We start from the raw sequence: 19978 nt of genomic DNA, 5'->3' as shown, positions 1-19978 counted from the left end.
CTAGCCAAGATAATGAGTACTACCTCAGGATTTGCATAGTGTGCACAGTACTTATTAATATTGCCACTTTGCTCTATGTTTTATGCATGAGTTACAAAATATATAAATATATATTTTTATATATTTCTGTGGGCAGTCTCATTTGGGTGTATATTTAGTGTGCTACTGGTGTGAGTGTGTTTTGCAAACGCTTTATACATGACCTCTGGGGATAAGCCTGATTGCTCAGTGCCAAGTTACAGGGAGTGAGCACAGGTTATCTTTGGTGTGTAACTTATTTGTCCAGACTAGAGTGGTGGATTCTGCCTGACTTGGGTGCAAACCCTAGTCAACCAGAAACCCCATTTCTAACAACAATGCAAAATAACATGCTTTTTAATGTAAAAACCATGAGTCACCAGGTTTCAATTTAAGCTGTGTAAATAATATGAAAATATTTCCAAATACAGATTTGGATGATGCAGCATTACAAGCAGCTTAAAAACACAGACCCACCAGTACTAAATAAAGGTCAAAATAATATTCCTTTAAACTAATATTCCTTTAAACTCGTTGAGAGTTTGAAATCAATGTGTTAATGGTGATCTATCATTCCACTTAGGAGCAAACTCAGGAAACAGGATATTTAAGTTAATGGCCACTGTTTTCATGCTGGCTTTTTAGCATTCCAATATACATATTTCTGCTATTGCCCAAAGATCAGATTTACGTATAAATACACTTTGCGAGGGCCTCCAGCTCATTGCATTTGCTATTTTACCAACAACACTGCTAAATCAAGGAATTTGTAACTGGATTTCTAAATTTTGGCAGAGGCATTCATCTTAAAAAGCACTATTCAGGCTTCTACGATTATGCTTTCTAGTCAGATGAGCTATCTAGTGACCTTATTCCAAAAGCACTGAAGTGGATAGCATACCCTATGAAAGGACACTTGACTGTCCCCACATCTGGGGCAAATAAAGGGAATCACTGGGTGCATGGTCATAATGATTTCGGTGTTAGGTTTAGTGATGGTACTTAATCTGAATATTGCATTTCTAGACACTTTACTGATGTGCCGTTGGGCACTGATCATTCTTGTGGAATAACTGTGTCCCCAAATCTATGAGCTCCTTCTTCAGTTCCTTCCAGTCACAACTGATAGCACCGCTAAAGGATTGGTTCAAGAAAGTTATCAGTTTAAAAGGTCACACAAGAGTTATAAACAAATGCAAAACTACATCTGCTAATTGTTCGGTCAACTCACATCCCCACATTAGTCTAACTGCTCTAACCAGAGAGCAGTCAGTAAAGAATTGTCCTGCTAAGATACCACAGTTCTCTCCAAACTTTGAAAAGTTCTGCATTCTCCAGTGTTCTGCAAGTCCCATCTGTGAACCAGGTTTGCATTGGTCCACCAGTTCAGATGGGCTGTTCATGCAGCCATACGAAGCCTTGGGCGGCACTACAAACACCGTTCAGGTGCATCCACTGCCTGTAAGTTAGGCTTTATAAAATAGCTGGTGCCCCAGTATTTGGCAGTGCATTAGTGCATGATAAAAAGTTTCAATTTCATAACTGTTCTTATAAAAGTACTTTTTATATATATAATAATTTCCTGCTTCTCTCGCTGGGAATGTCCCCATCCTAACTACACCCTCCTTCATGCCCCAGTATGTCCTGTGCAGAACTTTCAAACATAACAAAGATAGCAGTTTGGTCACTTCATGGAAAATATCAAATATTTCAGTTCAGAAAGGCGTTCCATATCAGCCTGAAGCTCAGCAGCATCCGTGCCTCTCTTTTTTCAGGCAGTTCTATCTGTGTCATAAGTTCCTGCCACTCCTGTAATAGTTTGCTATAACTAGTCCTCCCAATCAGCGTAATGAAGTGGCAATATCAGATTGTGCTATCAAGCTCTGTTTGTGCTGCTCATGCCATATACTCTGGTATGCTAGTGTTAACTCTAATATCAAGATCAGAGGTGAATTATTCATAGTCATACATGACATAAAGCCTATTATTTTTGGTACTTGTTAAAATGGGGGAAACACAAAAGCTTCCAAGACATGTGAAGGAAGGTGCGATTGACCCTATGCCCTCTCCAACGGTAACAATGTACTGCTGAAGTCAGGCTGAGTACAATTAAGCTCTTTTTTAATGTTCGAGATGAGATCAGTTTAGTACAGGTATCTCTCTACCTGTGATGATGTCTTTATGTCTTTACAATGTCCAGCCAAACAACTTCCCTTTTTCACTTCTGCCTCATCAGAGAGTTCCAGCAGACTACGTTGTCTAACACTGTCAAGGATTCAGACATATAGTTGATGGTTCAACAGCGTTTGGGAAATGCAGCCTGATGCTTCAGATACCTAAAAGAGTTTAGTTTCCAGCTTATAGAGGCTTCTCCATGATTTAAAGGTTGTCAACCCCCTCCGTGAAACAGTGGCTCATATTTTGTATCATCCCATTCCTTCCAGTAAATGTCCATGTGCAAGGTGCCATTCAGAACTGCTGACATCCCCTGGAAGAGAAAAGGGCTTGTCTCGTCTCAAATAAGCCCTTGGTTCACAAACTCTTCACTAGACTGTGACAACAGTGTTTGACTGGAGCATACTGTCTGATAGTGGAGGGCAACAATCTTGCCTTGCTTAGGGATACTCTTAAACCAGTACAGGCTGGTAAGAGTGACCTTCACGTGGGAGGATCCCAGGTAGAGGTGTTCCAAATGAGGAAATCCAGTGTCACCTGGGGGACATCCGTGCACCCTTATACTCCATGCAAGCCAGGCTGTTCCAGAAAAACTTTGTAACTAACAACCACCCCCACCCTAAAACGGTTGTTGACACAAGGCACATGACTTGCAATCAGAATGTTGTGGAATGAGCTAGCCAAGTTAAAGGAAGAAGAGGATAGAGTGAAAATACAGCAGACACAATAGATTAAAGGGTGTAAGGTTTCGGCCCAGCATTAATAAAAATGGCTAGCACAAGGGAAGCAGGTTCTGATTCATAGTTGTTGGGGGTAAAAAAGGGGGTGATAAACACACAAGACTGCAGACCATTTAAATTCCATAGTGGGTGGAGTCTCCCTCAGGGTAGCCTATCAGACCTTTCTTACCCCCACGCTAACAGAACAACCTTGGTCATTTGTTCTTACACTGATACTAGTACCCTGGTACAAGGTTTCCTATGTGCTTGCAAAACGTCTGTCCTGCCATCTGAGAGACCACATGTCCAGGCACCAAGAAGCCAGACTCACTGATGATGTAATACAGGAATAAAGAGCTGCTCCATTTTCCTCTTGCAACTGAAGGTACTGGTGCTGGGGACACTATAGTGGTTTAATGTTACCAGCTTTTAGAAACTAGTAAAAGAAACCTGTGCAGAGCGCCTCTGAACAATAATCATGATTGTGCACAGCACAAGAAGGTGTTTGGAGTATTTCCTTCCAGAATCTGCGGGGAACATGGACTAAACATCCTGATCAATCATAAAGGAAACTGCTCCAGAGGTAGAAACTACCTTTCTCCTACAGAGCGCAAACACGTTGCCTTACTTGGCCAAACAGATACCAAAAAGGGGGTGGAGGAGTTAGAAGCACCTGTGTTAGACAGGAGGCTTGAATACAACCATGAGTGGCCATTTGCAAGGGGGATGTAAAATCATGGATCAGAGAGACCACCAATATCTTCAGGTTCCAGTGCTGATTAAGTTGAATTTCACACATGCAACATGAAAAGTTGGCCTTGTATAGAGGAATCTATGGGGATAGCAGCAGTCTGGAAACAGCAGGCAGTGATAGGTGCGAAGTAGTGAACTTTGCACATCAGTAAGTCCTTCTCCAGATGAATGAGGGCTTACTGAGAGATGCATCTTTAGAGCTACCAAAGAAATCAGTTCTGAGACCGGATCGGGCATCACAGGTTGTTCGACCAACTGGGCTAGATAAACCGCTTTCTATACAGGCAAAGACTGTTGGCTTGATGCCTAAATCATCCACCTGTGTAAGTATTCAGGTCTAAAAAAAATATTTTTCACTGGCAGACACCCAGCCAGACACACACTTTTCATATGGCTGCCATATTGGGAGGGTCCTTATGTTCATCCTTTAGATCTATGGGATACAGTGTATTTCACAGTTGGAAAGAAAAACTGGATTTTTTACTGGGGCACCATCTTGAGCATTTTTGCTGACAAATGGCAACTAACCAATCTGAGGAGCACACTCTAATTTGCTGAATCCAGACGTGCTATAGCCCATAGCAAGTCAGAAGACACTAGGAAGAAGCATTGGGAAAGCCAATAGGTTTTGCCTATGCCTACTTAGGAGCTAAACTATGGTTAGGACCACTGGAATTATGGTGCAGAAGAGGGCCAAATTATGCGGCAGGTTTGAGAAAAAATATGTGTCGAGAAAAGGCAAACTATGCAACATAATGTGGAACATTCTGTAACAGTATTACTTCATTATTTCGTCATTTGTAAACTTGGTAACACCCGATTGCACTTCATTAGTACCAGTTTAATACCTATATATAACGATAAGTAACAGAAAGGTGACCAGTCCAGTCCTGCAAAGGCCTTCCACTCCGCAGCAACATGTGTCACTTCAATTTGAGATGGTGTTAGCTTTCTGACACCTTCTAGACTTTGTTCACTCTAATATAATACTACTGAATTAACTTTATGCACTAAATAAAAGATCTGTGGAAATTAGCGAATCCCACAAAGCAGCACGGGTGGATAACGCCATCATCAGACGTTTTACACAACTCTCTGGAGTCGAGCCACTGTTTTTGGCTCTAATGAAACAAAGACTGTGGAGCACTTATTAGCGCTCCCCTCAGTGGGTTAACCAGAGGGCTGTCATTGGTGATTCACTGTGGGAGCCCCAGCCTCTCCCCACTGACTCCGGTGAGCCATGTCCTTTTGTAATGCCACTGGGGCTCATGTAAAGCGCCATGATACCTTCGGTTTGAGTTTGTCCTGTATAAAAGTGCAATCAAAGTAAAATGAGTTTGTGTAGTGTAACAGTGAAAACAAAGTTAAAAAAATAATAATAAATGAACAAACAGCGGGAGGGGGCGAGAGCGGAAAGTAAGTACTGAGTCCATGTCTTCAGTATGCACTGGATTGCCAAATATAACCGAAAAAAAAAACACTGATCCAAGAGAAGAGGCTGAAAAACCATGTGAAAGAGAGAGTCGGCGTGCAGGTGCAGTCACATGAAATGGTCATTTGTAAATTTTAAAAAAGGGACCTGTGGTGTGGAAGGACACTGACCTGTAGCCAATGGCAGTGACTGGAAGAAGTACTTGGTCCAGAATCCACCCAATGGCATGGACAGCAGGATGGCAAAGCAGCAGAGAGCAGGAAGTGAAAGCAGACGATGTGGTTGCCAATCAAAAGCATGTAAACTGGAGCGATGACTGACTAAGCCAATGGTAAGATCAGGTAATTAAGTGGCGGGTTCTAAGCCTTTTTAAGATTCTTTTTTTAATCAAAAAAAAGATTTTGCTAGCACAGTGCGCAAGTGGGATTGTGCCGGCAAAAGCTAACAATGAAGTAGAGAAGGTCCACCAACTGAACCTGCAGGAGTGAAATAAGTGCTGAAAAGCAAATTCTGCTCCTTTGCTCAGCTTTGCAAAAGGATGAACAACAGCCTGAAACCTCTGGGCCACCTGTCCGTTATAGTTCACAGAAGTCTCAAGATGGGATAGAATAGGGCATTAGGCTGAGGATCAAGAACTTCTCACAGAGACTTATAAACCATGCCCAATGCCCTATCCTGGTTAAGGAGTTTGTCAGTGGTTTGCGCCTACAGGAATGATTGCTTAAAGGAGAGATCTAAAATCTCTGGAGTCTCCGGGTTTTGCATGATTTAACTACGTGTCAAATCCCAACAATCATTCCTTTCACAGCTGTTTCTGCCAGAGGTATCAAGCATCTCCAGATTCATATTTTACCCAACTTGAACTTAGTTTGAAAAATCTCTAGACAGCTTATGAGGGTGATCACCCATGAATCTATTTAGCTCATAACATTAAAGAAAAGCACCAAGCTAGGGCAGCAGTGGCATGTGCTGCAAGAGAAAAAGGTAGTCCCTCAAAAACAAGCCCATGAACCATTTAGAATAGGAATTTTTCACCTGTGGAGGACGACTGGCTTCTCCATGGGGTGCCCGAGAAGGTCCTGAATACTGTCCCACTATCATCATAAACAGAGATAAAAGACAAAACATAATTAGCAAATACATAGTGGTCGAAGTATTTTTTTGAAAATATGAGCACCAATGACAATTTCGAATCACAGCAAATCAGACCTTCTCTCCTGCTCTTCTAAAGTAGGTAAGTCATACACTAGGTAAGAGTCTTTTTTATTATTTATTGTGCTTCTAAACGGAAAAAGTGAGCTACAAGCAGTGTATTGTGCTACACAAATAAATCTTTAATATGATTTGAGACCCCAACAGCCATAAAAGGACTGTGTGGGAAAAAGGTAAAAATAGGATGTTTCACTTTGCCCAAATTTGTAAACTAAGACTATGAAAACGTGAGGTGCCATTCAAAGGATTCAGAATCTCGAACTTGACATTTCCACCACCATGCATATCCATGGGTCCAATGGCAAGTGTGCAAGACGTACACAGATTCAGACGAGCTAGTTCCACCTGGCTTCATCAGGGCGACATCTCCAATGAGAATTTGTGCTTTCAAAATGAAAACCACATCTTGCCTTCGGAATGAGCAGCTCATGACCTTACACATGGTACAACAGAAGATACTGATAGCATCTATAGTGACATCTTATTTTGGTTTTAATGCGTAACTAGAATTTCAGTTCAACTGTTCAGGGAAGAAAAAAAATAATATATATATTATTATATATATATCTTTCACCAGTGTGCTCCTCTGGCACACTCTCCACCCCCCCACGGTGTATTGGGTCCCATTTGGAGCTCTGGATATATACACACACACATCTATATTTCTAACTATCTATCTATCAGTCCATCTCTCTCTATGTCCATCTCTATATATATATATATTGCAATGAAGTGTAGATAAATATGTGGTTGGGAGAGTATGAAAGTCCTCCTTTTTAAGTCTCCACACTGGTTTTAGAAATACATTAAGGGACACTTCTCTGTGTTGCTATGAACCCTTGCTGTTACAGGAAAAAAGTACTTGTTTAATAATTATAATATCTGATTACATAACTTTATTATTACCTATCATCCACAACATATTTGACATAATACTTCTCACCTTACTGTATGTTGTACAAGTTTCCGTCTGCGTATCAACACTTTCTGCAAAGAGATAAAACAGAGTGCCAGTTACATTTATTTCAATATATATGGAAAATGTTACTTACCCAGTAGACATCTGTTCGTGGCATGTAGTGCTGCAGATTCACATGCTTTGCATAAGTCCTCCATCTAGTGTTGGGCTCGGAGTGTTACAAGTTGTTTTTCTTCGAGGACGGTTTTCGAGTCACGAGATCGAGTGACTCCTACTCTCAGTGACAGTGCGCATGGGAATCGAGTCCTTTGTTAGATTGTTTTCCCGCAGGAGGGTGAAGTAAATAGTGTAGAAATGTGTGTGTATATATATTTTTTTCTGGGAAAAGAAGATGTCCATGCAATGTATATACATATTTACAAATAAAGTACTACAACGGCTACAGGCTTCTGGGGAGGAGGGAAGGCGCATGTGAATCTGCACCACTACATGCTACAAACAGATGTCTTCTGGGTAAGTAATATTTTCTGTTTGATGGCATGTGTAGCTGCAGATACACATGCTTTGCATAGACTGTAAAGCAGTCCAATCCCAAAATAAGCGGTGGCTAGTCTGTAGGAGTTGGAGTAGTATGAAATAGAGTTTTAAGCACTGCTTGTCTAACATTTGCTTGTTGGCGAGATAAGACATCCACACAGTAGTGTTTAGTAAATGTGTGTGGTGTAGACCATGTGGCTGCTTTACATATGTCTGCCAATGGTATATTTCCTAAGAATGCCATTGAAGCTCCTTTCTTTCTAGTAGAATGTGTTTTAGGATTTACTAGTAACTGTCTTTTAGCTTTAAGATAGCAAGTTTGAATACACTCTACTATCCATCTGGCTAATCCTTATTTTGAAATAGGACTACCCTTGTGAGGTTGTTGAAAAGCCACAAATAGTTGTTTAGACTTTCTGAAATGTTTTGTTCTACCTATATAATACATGAGAGCCATTTTAACATCAAAGGTATGAAGAGCTCTTTCAGCAACTGAATCTGGCTGTGGAAAAAGACTGAGAATTTCACTGACTGATTGATATGAAATGGCGAAATTTATTTTGGTAGGAATTTTGGGTTTGTCCTAAGGACTATTTTAATTTTGTGAATTTGAAAGAAAGGTACTTCAAAAGCGAATGCTTGAAATTCACTAACTCTTCTTTAAGAAGTAATTGCTACTAAGAAAGCAACCTTCCATGACAAAAACTGTAGAGGGCAAGAATGCATGGGTTCAAATGGTGGAGCCATAGGTCTTGTGAGCACGATGTTAAGATTCCAAGCAGGAGCTGGTGGAGCTCTACATGGAATAATTCTTCTAAGGCCTTCCATAAAAGCTTTTATAAAAAGGAATCCTAAACAGAGAAGTATGCTGTGTGTTTTGGAGGTACGCAGCTATTGCTGTTAAATGGATTATAATAGATGAATATGCAAGATTAGCTTTTTGTAAGTGAAGCAAATAACAGACAATATCCTGTACTGACGCTTTAAGTGGGTTAATGTTTTTAGGCTGACAGTAATGTATAAAACGTTTCCATTTAGCTGCATAACACTGTCTCGTTGTAGGTTTGCATGCTTCCTTTAGAATATCCATACGTTCAGATGGAAGCTGTAAATAGCCAAATTCTATGGTAGTTTGTGATGTGGTACTACAGACAGATCCAACAGTGTTGTGTACCAGTGTTGACGTGCCCATTTGTGAGCTATGAGTATCATAGTGAGGGAGGTGTGACGGATCTTGTTGACCAGAAATGGAATTAGTGGGAGAGGCGGAAAAGCGTAAGCAAATATCCCTGACCAATTGATCCATAGAGCATTGCGCTTGGATTGAGGGTGTGGGTACCTGGATGCGAAGTTTGGGCATTTTGCGTTTTCGCTTGTGGAGAAGTGGTCTATGTCTGGGTTCCCCGCATTTGGAAGTATTGTTGAATCACTTGTGGGTGAATCTCCCATTTATGTATTTGTTGCTGCTTCCTACTTAAGATGTCCACTAGTTGATTGTGTATACCTGAAATATACTCTGCTAGGAGCTGAATGTGATTGTAAATTGTCCATTTCCACATTGTCTTTGTCGAAAGGGACAATTGAGATGAGTCCCTCCCCCGTTTTTGCAGATAATACATTGTGGTCATGTTGTCTGTCCTTATTAACACTGTCTTGTGTGTGATTTGTTTTTGAACAGCTTTGAGTGCTAGGAACACTGCTAGTAATTTCAAATGGTTTATGTGATAAGTTTGTTGAATTAAGTCCCATCCCCTGTGTATGGTGAGGTTGCTGAGATGGGATCCCCAACCTATCATTGATGCATCTGTTGTGTTTATGGTCTGTGGCACAGAGTCCTGAAAGGGCCGCCCTTTTAATAAGGGTGATTCCACCATTGCAAAGAGTGATAAGTCTGGCAGTCCAACAACACTAGATCCTGAATAGGACCCTGTGCCTGAGACCATTGTTGCAAAAGACAGTGGTCGCATGTGTAGGCGTGCATTGGGTACTATTGCTATGCATGATGCCATCATTCCCAATAATTTCATGATTAACTTCACTGTATAAGTGTGGTTGTATTGCAGTTGAGATATGAGATCGTGAAAAACTTGAATTCTCACTGGGTTTGGGTATGCTAATGCTGATTGAGTGTTCAGAATTGCTCCTAGATACGGTTGTATTTGGGCTGGCTGCAGGTGAGATTTCTGATAACTGATTGTGAATCCTAGGTTGAGTAGGGTGCCCACTGTATACTGTGTATGCTGTTGACAGGTTTGAATTGTACTGGCTTTTATGAGCCAGTTGTCCAGATACAGAAAGGGTTGTATGTGTTGTCTTCTGAGGAATGCTGCAACCACTACCAGACATTTGGTGAATACGCTTGGTGCTGTTGTTACTCCGAAGGGTGGTAGTTTGAATCTGCAGTGCTTCCCTGCTATAAAGAATCTTAGGAATTTTTGATGTGCTGGATGTATGGAAATGTCGAAATAAGCATCTTTTAGATCTAATGCTGTCATTTAATCTTGTTTCCGTAGCAGGGGAATGATGTCTTGTAGAGTGACCATGTGAAAGTGTTGTGAAAGAATGTACTGATTGAGGGGTCTGAGTTCCAAGATTGGTCTGAGTGCCATCTTTCTTTGGTTTGAGGAAGTATGGTGATTACACTCCTGACCCTTGTTGGGATATCGGTACCATCTCTATGACACCCTTGAGTAGTAGTGATTGTACCACCTGTTTTAACAAATTGAGATGTTCCAGAGTAAGTTTGTGCGAGCGCAGGGGAATGTTTGGTGGAGTAGAGATAAGTTCTAGGCAATAACCATATTGGATAATTGATAGAACCCATTGATCTGTAGTATTGTTGTGCCATTGTGGGTAAACGATTTTCAGTCTTCCTCCCACAGGAGATGTATTTTGTGTGGGGATCTGTAAAAAGTCACTGTTTGGTTGAGGTGGAAGAACCACTTGGGGCGGCTGATTTACCTTTCCCTCTATAATTATTCCCTCTGTAAGAGCCTCTGAAGGAGCCTCTCTTGTAAAAGTGTGGACTTTGTTTCTGTTGAGATGTGGATGGTTCTGAGGTTGTTGGTTTGAAACCACCGCTAAACTGCGGCCTGCGAAAAGTTCACCGAGTAGGTGTAGTGTAAAGGGCACCCATAGCTTTAGCTGTATTAGAGTCCTTTTTTTAGCTTTTCTATTTGGGTATCAACCTCTGGCCCAAATAGGTGCTGCTTATTAAAGGACATATTCAGCACTTGCTTTTGTATTTCTGGCTTAAACCCTGAAGCCCTTAGCCACGCGTGCCTTCTAATGATGACACTGGTGTTGATACCCCTTGCTGCTGTATCTCCTACATCTATAGCAGATCTGATTTGATTATTGGAAAGGGCCTGCCCTTCTGCTACTATATGTTGTGCCCTTTTCTGGTGATCTGGTGGAAGGTACTGTAATTAATCTTTCATTTGGTCTCAATGAGCTCTATCATATCTTGCCAAAAGTGCTTGAGAGTTTGCAGTCCTCCAGTGGTTAGCAGCTTGAGTTGCTACTCTCTTTCCTGCTGCGTCAAATTTACGACTCTCTGTAGGCTGGCTATTTACTCTCTTTCTTGCTGCACTGACGACTATAGAGTCAGGTGGTAATTGAGCTCTAATAAAAACCAGATCAGAGGGTGCAGGTTTATACTTTTTATCCACCCTTGGTGTAATAATTCTAGATTTTACTGGTTCCTTGAAAATGTCTTCTGCATGTTTAAGCATGCCTGGGAGCACAGGAAGACACTGATACTCCTTATGAGTAGAGGTTAGGGTATCAAATAAAAAAATCATCCTCAATGGGATCTGCATGTAATTGCACCTTATGATATGCAGCTGCCCTAGCTATAACCTGATTATAAGCAGTGGTATCTTCAGGGGAAGATGGTCTTGCTGGGTATAATTCAGGATCATTAGGAGGGATGGGATCTGTATCATATAAGTCCCATGGATCTATATCCTGTTGAGTGTCATATAAAACACCCACCACGTGGTGACAGGGGATTGTGGAGAAAGTTGTGTAGGTGAAGGTGGTGGTAGAGTATCTGGTGGTGGAGAAGCAGGAAGTAAAGGGGAATGTGGTGGTGAAGGCTGTTGTGGTGTCTTTGGTTTCTCCTTTTGTTTAAATATTTTAGCAGGTGGAGGCCCAGTTTCTAAAGTTTCTTGGAAAGTCAATTTTCTTTTCATTGTTGGAGGAGGAGAGGCTATGATTCTTCCTGTGTCCTTATGTGTATGGATTTTTCGCTGTTTAGCATCCATTACTTCCAATATGGGCCTTATTTCAGATGACTCCTCAGTAACTGGAGCATATTTACCACCCACAGGTTTCAGCTCCAAAAATTTGGATACCAAATGTTTTAGTCGGTCCAAAATTGTTGGCTCCAAAAGTGTTGTTAGTTTTTTCGGTTCCAAGGTTGAAGTCTCAGATTTTCATCTCGATCCCGATACAGGGGTGGCAAGCTGTTTGGTCGGTGCCGAATGCACTTTAGCCTTTTATTTCTGTGCCAAACTCGAGGGTTGGTCATCCGATTGTATTTTTTGGTTCCGACCATGGCTGGCAAGCATTGGGGGACACAAGACCAGTGCTGAAGTCTTTTTGGTTGTGTTTGGGTGATGGGAAGGGGCTGGTGTACTCACGTGTTGCGCTGGTGGGATGGATTGGCTGTCGACATCGGAATCTTGATCCGAATCAGAGTCTGCAATGGAAATTGTCGCATGATGTGCCAATTCCTCTTGAGCAAGTTCTTCTCCAGAGATGTCGGGCGCTTGTTCCGATGACTTGAAAGCCACCTCCAACCGATGTGCTCTTCGATCATTAAGAGTCTTCTTCGAATGAAAGCATCGGCAAGTGTCCCAGTTCTCTTCTCTGTGATCCAGAGAAAGACAGATTGCACCCCGAGTGCTGATCGGTGTATGGAAACTTGGCGTGACACAGAGGGCAAAAGTGAAACTGAGTCAGTTCCACCAGCTTAACATTGTTCAACTACCACACATCTAAGTAGGCCCAAGAAGGGAGAGGTCGCCCCTAAGGGGCTTGTAATCAACCCCAACGATTACAATCGGATCGAATGTAAAATTCCAAAACACGATCGCGAACTATACCGACTTTTATAGAAAAGAAAAGGGAAGTTCAGATAGTACCGAACCGAGATCTCGTCTGAACCCGTCAGCGGAAAGAAAACAATCTCACAAAGGACTCTATGCCCATGTGCATTATCACAGAGAGGAGGAGTCACTCTATCTAGGGTCTCATAAACCTTATTCGAAGAGAAACAACTTGTAACACTCCGAGCCCAACTCTAGATGGCGGACTTATGCAAAGCATGCGTATCTGCAGCTACACAAGGCATCGCACACACACACACACACACACCTTCCCCAATACAGCCCAAAGTGTGTCGTTGATGAAACAAGAGTACAGAAAAAGGCAGTAAGGAAAAATATATATAAGAGCTTTCATGAAGACTAATGCACAGATCAGATTCATTCCCAGCAGTGTGGAGTCTGAAAATACAGTTTAAGAAGCAGTCATCCAACAGGGAGATATCACTAGTTGCAGGACCCCTATTAAGAGTGGTCTGGGGTACCAAAAACACAGATAGATAATTGTGAAGTGGGTCTAAGGGTTTGAAAAATCATTGGAGTTTAGAACAAGGCAGAAGAGCTACAGCGAGACAAGTAAGGAAGAATAGGTAAAATAGCTTTGTTTTCAAGGTAAAGTACAGAGCTTCAAGCACCTAGCAGATATTTTTAAATACAAATGACAATATGATTAAAAGAAAGGATTATAAGCCATGGCATGTTCATATAATTTCTCTTTTTTACATGAAATATGCATTTTACAGTTCCAATTTGTGCTTTATTGTATCACACTCACTACTGCATGTTAATTCAGTGTTGCAGAGGATTGTCCCCCGTCATAACACTGCAGGTGAAAAGGCCAAAATGCAGCGAGAAAACAATCGTAAGCCCAATGAAAGGGATATGGTGGGTTCCGAAAGAGAGTGCTCAGAGACAGACTGGTTCAACAAAGTGCGACATAAGACTGAAAAAGCATTGTTAAAGCCAGCAGGTCTGGCCTTGGCAAGCATGGTTTATTTATTCATTTAACAAAAAGATGAAATGTGCAAATGTATCCTGCAACAATAAAAAATAAAAACAAAGAACAACATAAGCCTTGGTACTGAAGTGCACTTCTGTGCTGTACATGTGATCAGGCAAAATTAGCTCACTTTCAGTGCAAGACACACAATAGATTAAGTGGGCTCCGCTGACCCATTGCCTCTTGCTGTATGCTGTGGTGGGTGGAACCAAAATGTGAATGACAATTTAACAGACCGATAAATGAAGCCGAATGATTGAACGCACCTGCATCTATTTGTATATGTATGCATTTTTCTAAAATCTTGATTAAAAAAAATGGGACCACTGAAGCGTCTAAAGCTGTCTACGCCCGAATTACAAATCTGGTAAAGGGGTGGTATGTGAGAGAGAATGGCTTAATAGGATCCCTATGGGATGGGCAATTTGTTAACACAGGCGGGCATGGGGCATGAAATGGCAATGATAATGAGAAGCAACACTAAAATGCCTTTGGGCAATAAAGCACTGCACAAATAAAATAAATAAATAAATCGAAAGAGGTGGCATGTGTGTTGATTTTATTTGAAATACACAGTGTCATTAGCCAGGAAAATGTGTTGTGACACTGGACTGAGCAAGCAGAGACCCGACGCCATATTACATCCAAATCACCTAACAGATGGGCATTGAATAAGAAGTCGGGGGTTCTAAGTAATAATAGGATGTTCCTCTGTTAGAACCCATCTGACAGTGGGTGACTATGGCAACACTGTTACTGAATCTCCACACGGATTTATTGCAACTCTGAACTGGTGTTTGTGATTACAAGAGCAGTTCTCAATAAAGTTAAAGTGCCCATTATTTCTTCCATCCCCAAGGAATTACACACAGCTCACTTTAGGGTCTGTAAGTCATTTTGTGATATATGGACTGGGCCAGTACAAAAATTGTATGTCACGTTTACTCTCTGGATTAGACGGGTTTTCTTAAGTCTGGTTGAAACCATTCAGGAGCACTGGGGTGGAGGATGAGGGGCTATCGCCCCACCCACACACCAATTAACTTGAGTACAGCATTTCATTGGTCAGAAATTGTGTTCTTTCACTGAAAAAGACTGCTTGTGTAGCACTTTTTTGTCTTATGGGAAAGCTTATGTCCCACACAGCATAACAGAGATGGTTTTGGTGCCAATTCAACGATGAAGACTAGGCTAATCCACTTATTATTTAAAGTTATGACTAAAGTATTAGGCCTGCCTTATTTATTGTAAAAGCCATTGGGCCTTTACGGATGGGTGATAATTACACAGCGTTAAAGGCCATAGACTGGTATTTTATAATGTGGCATCTCACAGATTACCAGGGTAGGGAAATGTTTTGGTATTGGGTACCCATGCTAAGAACCCCTGTTTACAGAACCCTGCACTGTGAGAATCCTTGTTAGGCCCTCTTAGAGGGGTTAAATGTTGTTTTGACAGCTGTTATTTTGTAGAGGTTTTTAATTTTATGACTGCATGCTTGATGGTTTCCAGTTTATGCAAGTAGGTCGAAGCAGCTTATACTGACAAGCTAATGATGAAGGCTAAAAGCTTGATTTGTTTGGCTTGTTTTAATAAGTTATAACAAAGGCAATAGGCTTCACTTATGCACTGTAAAAGGAATGTTAAAGGCAACACACCTTTAAAGATGGATTGGTACTGCACTGTGTTAAAGACTGTAGACAGGTATTTTGTTTCATGGAAGAGAACAGATCACCATACTAGTCAAAGATTCTTGTGCTGGTTACCACCTTTGAAAAGCCCGAGGAGTAGATGATTTTCAATGGTAGGAACCATGCCATACACCCTTAAGAGGGGTTGTCCATTTTTCCCAACTGTAATTTTGTACGTATTTATAATTTTATGACTGTACGTTGGATGGTTCCATTGGGGGAAAACGTATGCTCAATAGAGCAGACCAGAGTTGAGGGTTTTAGCAACAAGCCCATTTTTAGGGCAACAGACCTGATTAGTTTGTTAGGAAATGTTATGTCAGATGCCATAGGTCTGATAAGTTAGGACAAATGCAGTATGTTTGGCTTACTTATTATGAACACCATATGGTAATGCCAACAGACCTTAATAGCGGATTTCTATTACTCCCTTTGACAGCATGTAGTCAGGTATGCTGTTACATGGAATTTCACCAATTACCTTAATAGGCAAACCCCCTTTGACACAATCAGGAGTCTTGATGGAGATTGATAGTAAGAGCCATATACTTTGGTCTCCTCTTATTACCTGAACAGGTTAGGTCAGTTGCCAGTTATACCTTATTGCCTAAGCATGACCAGTAGTCAGCAATCACTAGCATTTTGTTTTTTTGTTGTTTTATTATTGTTTCAGCTAAATGATAGGTTTAAAGAATTAAGGCACCACAACGTAACACACAATTAATGGGCAGTATCGATGTCTTTGTAAAGACACACAGAGAAAATAGACTGTGCTTCCCGGTGACCCACAGAAAGGTTATTTTCACAAATCACACTGAGGTTTTTCACAAAGAACTAATTTGATTTACTGGTTGATATTTTTATGGGAGCTTATCTGCTCGAGAGCCTTCAAAGGAGATGAAAAGTGACAAGCATAATGGCCTAGGTTTTCGCCAAATTCAACTAAAGTCAAGCAGTGGATCGAGTATTTCATTTCTGCAGTTATCACTTGCAGAAGCCATACTATAATCATCGCAGGGATCATCAGTAAGGCCTTCGCCTGGCAGTCGATCATACGGTTCGAAGAAACAATAGAGGCTGCCTCGCTGTGAATAGAAATGGGAGGGACCCATCTGGTGACTCTGGTGGTGGTAGTTGAGGAGGTGCAAACTTGTGCGTGGTAGTGGCAGCGGAGGCAATTGTGGTGGTGGTGTTCGAGTTGGGGTAAGCAGCAGCGGAAGAGGATTGGTGGGACTTTCCCTGCATTTCTTTGATGATGCCTCAGAGGAGAGACGCTTGGAATACGGGTCACCTTCCAAAGTAAGTGTCCACTTCTCAAGAAGAGGCTCTGGAGGTAGCATTGGAGCTGGTGGAGGGGTATTTGCGGAGGTCTTGCCCGTGACTGGGTGGATGAACAGGCATTTTGTCTGGTGACCAGATCCTGTTAGAACCTATCTATGATCAGGGCCTTGACGGTGGTCTGGACCTTAACCTCCCTTTCCTTTGATGATGACAAGGGTTTCGGTGCCAAGGTCTGTTTCTGCATCAATGGTTTCGTGTGGCTGGAAACAATCAAGGGTTTGGCTTTGAGTGAGCAGATGCTGTTTGGTGTCCTTGAAGCGGGTGGGGCTCGGAGTGTGCTGGGGGTTGATGCCCAGGGCTGGAGACTTGCTAGGCTCAAAGCCTTCTGACAGTGCTCTGGAGCCGGATGACCGTGGGGGCCTGTCGCTGGCCTTTTCTAGGCATCTATAACTCTGGGCTTGATGCCCAACTCCCTTGGGAGCAGTGCACTGTCTCTACATGGGACTTCTTTCGGGGACTTGGCTTGGTGTTATGGGCTGAAAGTATACTTGCGGCCATGGGAATGGTGTTCATGTGAAGGCCAGTTGCCAATTACATATCTTCCATTGGCTGGTTGTTGAAGTCGCTGGACGACAGTCTCTGCACTGTACGATGGTTGCACAGCCAGGAGACAGGAGGGTCAATCTTCTTCAGCGAAGATGTCTGGTGTGCCTAAAAAGTCCTGCTGATACACCCTCCTGTGTGCCTAGCAGTATTCCCTTCGATACCAGAGAACAAGTTACTTACCTTCGGTAATGCCTTATCTGGTAGAGACAATATCTAGCTACAGATTCCTTATCTATGAATTTCCCCCAGGTGTCAGACTGGATCCAGAGATTTTCGTGAGCATTACTACCTGTGCATCGATCGGCTCCGTGTCATCGCTGGCATTGTCCGGGGTGGATAAGAGTTCATGGTTCCTATATAGGCACATTCCCTATCTGGGGGAGTGAAAGGAAATGCACCCTGGGAGGTAGAGGCTTAGACCACCAAGCTCTCAGGGTGGGGTGTTGCATCAAGAAACTTGGGTCACCTGGTGTGGGGTGATGGCGGTAAGCAATCGTCCTGTTCACAGGAGCCCCTGTGCTGGGTTTGGACAAAGTACCCAGTAGGACTTCCATAAGGGCCTCCTTAAATGGGAGCAGTGGTTCTGAGGTGGATGCTCCCAGTTGTAGTACCTCTGTCAAGAGATTAGTCTTGACGGCCACTGAAGGTACTGGAGGTTCCATGACCTCAGCCGCTCTTCTAACCACCATAGCATAAGATGCTCCCTCCTCGATGGCCCTGGTATGGGAATAAAGCATGCCAGTATCTGGAGAAGTATCCAGTCCACTGGCCTCATCCAAGTCTTCACGCCAGTCCATAGTTTCATGGGGCTGGTATTCTAAAGGGTCCAGCTACCCATCCCCGAGGCCTAACCCATAATTAAAGGGTTCAGGATCTGATCTAGGAGGCAAGGCTCCTGCCGGCGTCCGAGTCGTACAACGCCCATCCAGCTCCATGTCAGAGTCGGGGATCACAATGGGGATGGTGCTGCCTGTGGGCATGGATAGCACCAGGAGAGTCAGTGTCGGGCCCAGCATCGTGGAAGGTTGGGGTGGTACGACTGACACTGGTATGGATTCAGAACTGGATCCGTGGGTGTCCCATGGGGCCCGAAAGTGTTGGGCTGCACAAATAAGAGGCGCACAACCTTGTAAAACTCTGAGCTGGGCAGGGGCCACTCGGGCTCCTGGAAACTCAGGGAGGCATGAAGCCAGCCAAGGCACTGGCTCCACAGAGCGGGCCTAGAACGTCAATGCTCCCTTGTCTCATTGGCTGACAGACGAGTCTAAGTCAAAGAGCACTTCGACTTCTGGGACTCCGCAACCGATCCCAGGACCTTCCTCTCGACGAGATCTCGACTTGCGTGGAGTCGCGAGTCTGGCTGCTATCAGCTTTAGGGACAACTCCCTCAAAGTCTTTGAATACATGGCCAGACACCTGGAGCACGACTTCAGGTCGTGGTCGCGCTACATGCACTAAATACACACGGGGTGCCTATCCGTCAGGGACATTGCCCGATGACAGGATCCACAGGGTCTGAAGCTGGTTTTCTGTGTGGCATCCTTGAACCACCAAGAGTAGAAGACCCCAAAAAAAGTTTTGACAAAATGTTGAAAAGAACCAGTCAAAAAATTACTTAGGGATAGCTCTCTTTGGATCAGCTCTTGCTGGTGCAGAAAGAAAAGAACGGACGTCAGCACGCCGAGGTGGCACCTATATAGGTACTGCAAGGTCATATTTTTTTTGCGGACAATGGCAACGACGGACGCAGAGCTGATTGACACCACCTAACGGCGTGCAGAGCTTCTGCTCATGAAAATCTCTGGATCCAGTCTGACACCCAGGGGAAATTCAAAGCTAATGGAATTTGAAACTAGAAGTCTCAATCAGATGGGTTTGTTTTAACTAGTAGGTGAGGCATGACGCATAGGAGGCATTGTTGCAGAAGGGGGACAGGCACAGATTGCACACCTCTTAATGATGCGCCCAAGGATATTTCAAGTGACAGTGAGGACAATTCTGGAACCATGTCTGTCCCATTGTGAAGGCCTTCTCTGGCAACGAAGGACTGGAGAGTGTTCTGAGCCCTTAGAGGGGTAAGGCAGTAAGTGCTCTGGGGAATCAACACTGGTCTCCGGTGCTGCTGAAGATAGTGGGCTTCGTGGAGATGAAGGAGTGGGAACTCGGTCAAAACCGACCATTGAATCAATGAGTAAACCAAAAGGCTGGATAAAAATCATGTTCTGGGTACGACGATTTTGAAGCCCTCTCAGTGCCTATCCGAACTCGATGGTGGTAAAAAACAATATAACATGAAGTCGGTGCCCATGTGCAATGCACACTTAATAGAGGAGTCAGCCCACATTTTGTGACTCGAAAGACTTCTTCAAAGAAAAACAACTTGCAAACATCCAAGCCCAACATAACATGCCAAGACTATGCTAAGCATGTTTATCTTCAGCCACACATGCTACGAATATTTATTCTTTGTTAACAAAATTAAAAGTAAAAATGATCTTCCAAAAAGTATGGTGTGATGACTTAA

General features: G+C 42.8%; 1 protein-coding gene across 2 annotated transcripts in view; it reads right to left on the bottom strand.

Moving 5' to 3' along the window:
- PHAF1 (phagophore assembly factor 1) overlaps positions 1-19978 on the bottom strand; it is a 262744-nt gene that overhangs the window by 18633 nt on the left and 224133 nt on the right. For both annotated transcript variants that reach the window (XM_069216171.1, XM_069216172.1), the window contains 2 exons: positions 7253-7296; positions 6133-6191 (listed from right to left, as the gene is read on the bottom strand). In XM_069216171.1, coding sequence (XP_069072272.1) covers positions 6133-6191; positions 7253-7296 — 103 coding nt within the window. The remainder of the gene's footprint in view (positions 1-6132; positions 6192-7252; positions 7297-19978) is intronic.

Source organism: Pleurodeles waltl, chromosome 12 (assembly GCF_031143425.1).
Source record: "Pleurodeles waltl isolate 20211129_DDA chromosome 12, aPleWal1.hap1.20221129, whole genome shotgun sequence".
Taxonomy (NCBI): domain Eukaryota; kingdom Metazoa; phylum Chordata; class Amphibia; order Caudata; family Salamandridae; genus Pleurodeles; species Pleurodeles waltl.
Note: the sequence above shows the minus strand (reverse complement) of the source record. Positions and strands in the feature narration are given on the sequence as shown.